Source organism: Manacus vitellinus, unplaced genomic scaffold, assembly GCF_001715985.3.
Source record: "Manacus vitellinus isolate BGI_N305 unplaced genomic scaffold, ASM171598v3 scaffold_26_pilon, whole genome shotgun sequence".
Taxonomy (NCBI): Eukaryota; Metazoa; Chordata; class Aves; order Passeriformes; family Pipridae; genus Manacus; species Manacus vitellinus.
The window spans coordinates 1523336-1527840 of record NW_021939960.1 but is presented as its reverse complement, the minus strand read 5'-3'; the positions used below and the strand labels follow the sequence as shown (position 1 = coordinate 1527840).

General features: G+C 55.2%; 1 protein-coding gene across 1 annotated transcript in view; it reads right to left on the bottom strand.

Moving 5' to 3' along the window:
• Positions 1-1663: 1663 nt before the first annotated feature.
• Positions 1664-4505, bottom strand: part of SNAI1 (snail family transcriptional repressor 1) — a 6378-nt gene continuing 3536 nt past the window's right edge. The window contains exons 2-3 of the mRNA XM_029960383.1: positions 4197-4503; positions 1664-3067 (exon numbers count right to left, since the gene is read on the bottom strand). Of these exons, the coding sequence (XP_029816243.1) occupies positions 2886-3067; positions 4197-4503 (489 nt within the window). The 3' untranslated portion in view covers positions 1664-2885. The remainder of the gene's footprint in view (positions 3068-4196; positions 4504-4505) is intronic.

The following is a 4505-nucleotide window of genomic DNA, read 5'->3' as shown; positions in this document are numbered from 1 at the left end:
TTTGTCAGTCGAGCCTGGGCTGTTCACCACCCGGTTTATACCTTCCCTCTAAAAGCCTGGCGTCCCAGCCAGGCGCTGGACAAAGCCAGGAACACAACTGAGAGCAGCAAAGCTTGCTAAGGAGGAGGTTTCTCACAGCTCTCACCGCCGGCCTGACCAATATTAGTTGAAGCCCATTGAGAGGGAGCTGGCAGGAGTCCCCGGTGTGTGCCACTGCGGGGATGAAGCAACAGCCTGAATGACACGGGAAAGGGTCAGGGTCCCCATCTGGTGACAGCCATGGCACACGTGGGCGGGGGGAAGGCACAGCCGGTTCGGTGCAGGGCCCTGGTGGGGCTCTCACATGTCGGAGCTGCAAAGCCAACCCCGGCCGGGGGCTGCTGCTGCTCCCAGCGTACCCACTCCTCGATCCTCCTTTCCAGCTTCTGCAGGTGGTCCGTACTCAAAATTGGTCTTTTTTTTTTTTTTTTTTTAACTATTTAGCTGCTTTTGCGGCTCCAGGATTTTATGGATGGAAAGCTGAAAGTAATTAGTGCCCCTCCCCCGCTTCCTGTTGGGAAAAGGAAGAAAAAAGCACACACAAGAGCAAACCCAAAACTTCCTGCCCTGCTTAATAATCGAGTAATGAGTCCAACTCGGCTGGGAAAGTCAGTTTATACCGGGTGAGCTCTTAATTAAAGAAGGGCCAAGCAGCAGCTCTGCTGACTTTTACAGCCACACACATCTTCCTGCTCCGAACAGCCCCTGCGAGAGGCACTGGGAGCTGGACGCCCACGGGCTGGAGGGGGATCAGAGCTGGAGGGTGCCTGCTTTCATTCCCTGTTTGGAAGCAATGTCCGGGAGATAGCACTAAGGAAGTGCAGGGGGAGAAGGACAAAACTGCATCCCCTGGGGGAGGCAGGCAGCAAGCCTGGCTGCGCTGTCCCTGAAGCACCCCAGATTTGTAGGAGGCTGGGAAGTTGCAAGGCAGGTGCTTTGGGGCATTGGGAGTTTCATTATGGAAATCCTGGCGGCAGGTATGGAGGGGGGGTACCTCAGAGGACCCACCCCTTGGTGCCCCCCAGGTATGGAGGCACAGGGACAGCCCCACCTGTGCTTGCTGAAGAGCTCTGGTGACAACAGGATGGACACACCTCTGCTGCCACACCACCCACATCGGGTCACCCACCAGGAGGCTAAGGCTCCCTGAGGCATCTGGTGCTGGAGCCATCTCTGGGGAGGCTCAGGATCCTGCCAGAGGCAGTCCCATCATCCCAGCAGGGGCACAGACCTGCTCCCCATGCTCAGAGAGTGCTGAGGGACAGGGACAGGCTACAGATGCTCCAGCAGTTCCATGAGGAAGCCGGCACCCACCTGGGCAGGCTGGGAGGGACAAGGCAAGCCATTGTGCTTTCCCACACAGAGCCTGGGAGATCCTCTGCACCCCCAGCCCACATTACTGCACAGCTGCCCCAGCCCTTTGGCAGGAACTGACTCAGCCTGACTTTTCCTCTCCAGAGAAGCAACTGCTCCACAGATCCCTGCCTGCAAATGGCACTTGCCAGTCACCTGCAGCCAGAGGCCAGGAGCACCAGGTAGAAGGAGAGCTGAGCCCAGTCCCCTGGTCCCCAGAGCACTGCCCCCTCACAACTGCACGTTCACCCCAGGCACCCACAAAACCCTATTATAAATTAACCATTTTATTGAATATCAATAAACTGTATATAATTATATAAAAAGTTTCATCATTACAAAATTGTGGCACAAAAATATAAATACCAGTGTACCTTTGAAATGTAAACATCCTCTTTGTAATGATTCCATGAAAACAATGTCCAAAGAAAGATGCATTCAGGAGGCACCTGTCAATACCCATAAATAGGGCTTTTGGCACACACCTGTCGATGGGCAGCCTTGGGACAGGCCACCATTGTATCAGCTGACAAGTGCCTGCTATTAGTCACAGTTCTCTTGAAAAGCAGTTGTTAAGAGTCATATTAACAGGTGCTTGAGTGCATAGCTGCTCTGTAAACAGGGCTGGGGTTTGAAATGGCTACCCCTGCCTTTCATGGACACTGTTAATCTCGCAGGCATTGCAAATTGTCATTGTGCTGGGGAGAAGCAGCTGCTTCACAACTACTGGGATACTGTATTATTGCATAGTTACACCTTCTACAGGCAGTGTATATACACTCGGGGTGGGGGGGGAGGCAACATTTTGTCCTTCATTAAAAAAAATATTGGTTTTTAGAAGTTACCAAGTGGTTACGATGTTAAAAACAAAACAAAACAAAACAAAACAAAAAAAACCAACCAAACCAAACAAAAAAAAACCCCACCAAGAGAAAAACCCCAACCCCCCAAGCTACATGGTTGCAGTGTTAGGTACCGGCGTGGGGCCAGGGTGCAGGTCCAGCCCTGAAAGGTGCCTCTGGCAAGAGGGGGCACCTGCTGAGGGGCTGTGGCAGCAGCAGGGCAGGCTCAGGACTGTGCCCCCCGAGTTTCACACACTTGATTTGCCACCCACACTTGCCACTGAGTCCAGTCCTGCACCCCCAGACGCCAGGATGGGAGAAGTGGTCAAAGCACCAAGCCTGTCTGAGTTCAAGAAGCATTTGGACAATTCTCTCAGGCACATGGTGTGTGATTATTGGGGTGTCCTGCGTGGGGCCACGAGCTGGACTCGATGATCCTGATGGATCCCTTCCAACTCAGGTTATTCTGTGATCAGGCTCTTGCATTGCACTGGAGGCACCGAGTGAGGAGTGTGAGGGTCTCAAGGGCCAGAGGAGCTGCGTTCAGCCCGGTGCACACTGCAACGGCGATGGAGGAATCTAACTCCTACAGAAACTAGTTATAATATAGGTATTTGTGATGCGAGAGGCCGGGGGAGTGGAGTCCAGTCCTCAGCGAGAGCCGGAGCAGCCCGTCTCCTCATGCTTGTGGAGCAGCGACATGCGGGAGAAAGTCCGGGAGCAGGTTTTGCACTGGTACTTCTTTACATCTGAATGGGTCTGCAGGTGGGCGCGGAGATTAGAGCGGTCAGCAAAGGCCCGATTGCAGTGTGTACAGGAAAAGGGCTTTTCACCTATGGGACAAAGAGAAACGCTCCCAATTAACCAGTGCATCAACACATGAGGAATATCAAAGAAGGAGGCATTCATTAGCCAAAGTTTGTGCAGAGCGCAGTGAAAAGAAGTGCTGGCTGTTATTGTTCGGAGGGAAAGACGGGTATGTACAGCATTGCTCGGGGGAAACCGCCGGCTTGGGAATTGCCTACTCCCAGAAAAATCTCTCCTGTGAACCACGGAAAATTAATGCTGGAAACATCTGCAAGCAGCAAGGCTGTTGCACGTACAAACGAAGACACGATACTCGTCTCCTGCCCGGAGCCAAGCAAGGAGTTTGCAGCGAGGCAGGAAAGCCAAGCGCTGTGTGTTAATTATATCATAGCAGGCAGCGGCTGCGAGGCGCCAGCCCAGGGTGAGTGGAGCTATTTCCTCCGCGCTCCCCCTTCTCCTGCCCAGCTCGCATTGAAAAGCCTGGCCAGGGCGAATTCCTCCCAGAAAGACTCTTTTGGAGGAAACAAATGTGTATGCTCAATTTGGAAAGCACAATCAAGTCTACCCGGCTTCCTTCAGCCATCATCTTTAGCACGTTAAGAGGGTGTGAAATCAGTGCCAAGTCACAATTACACTGTCCCGCAGCCCCACAAAGGATGCTCGGGAGATGCATTGTCGGGGCAGCGGGGTGGGCTGCAGCTGCGGCACCCGGAGCCGCGCCAACAGGTGCCTCCAGCACCTGCCCACAGGCCTCGCCCAGCCTTGCACATCTCGGCAGCGGGCGTGCTTGGAGCCGGGCTCATCGCTGCCAGCGGTGGGCAGCCGGGACTGGGGCTCTGCCCTGGCCGGGAGGGCTCCAGCAGTCTCACAGCTCGTTTGTGAAATCATGGTGAAGCGTGTGCTGTCGCACTGCGGCCAATGGGCCAGCTCCGGGGAGGCACTGCAGCTGCACAGGTTTACAGGCTGGGCCTTGACCCTGCGCTCGGTTTCAGCCAAGAGGATATTTAAAGGACATTTTAGAGGGATGTGCCAAGGGGGTCTGGGAAGCCCTTATCTTCCCAGATAACAGCCGGCCCGCCGATTCGCTGGGGGCAGCGGAGCAGGGAAGTGGGAGGCGATAAGGGAGGGAGGGAGAGGGAGAAGAGGGGACCTTACCGGTGTGTGTCCGGATGTGGCCCTGCAGCAGCCAGGGCCGAGAGAAGGCCTTCCCGCACATCTTGCAGACGCAGGGCAGCGTGTGGCTCCGGATGTGCATCTTGAGAGCCCCCAGGCTCACATACTCCTTCTCGCAGTATTTGCAGCTGAAAGATTTCCTGGCCTGGGCGTCGCAGTGCAATTGCTTGTGCTTGGAGAGCCCGGCGAAAGTGGAGTAGGCTTTGGCACACTGGGCGCAGCGGAAGCGCTCGGCGGCAGCGGGGGCCGAGGCCGGGCTGGGGGGCCCCGAGCTCTTGCCTTCATCCTCCT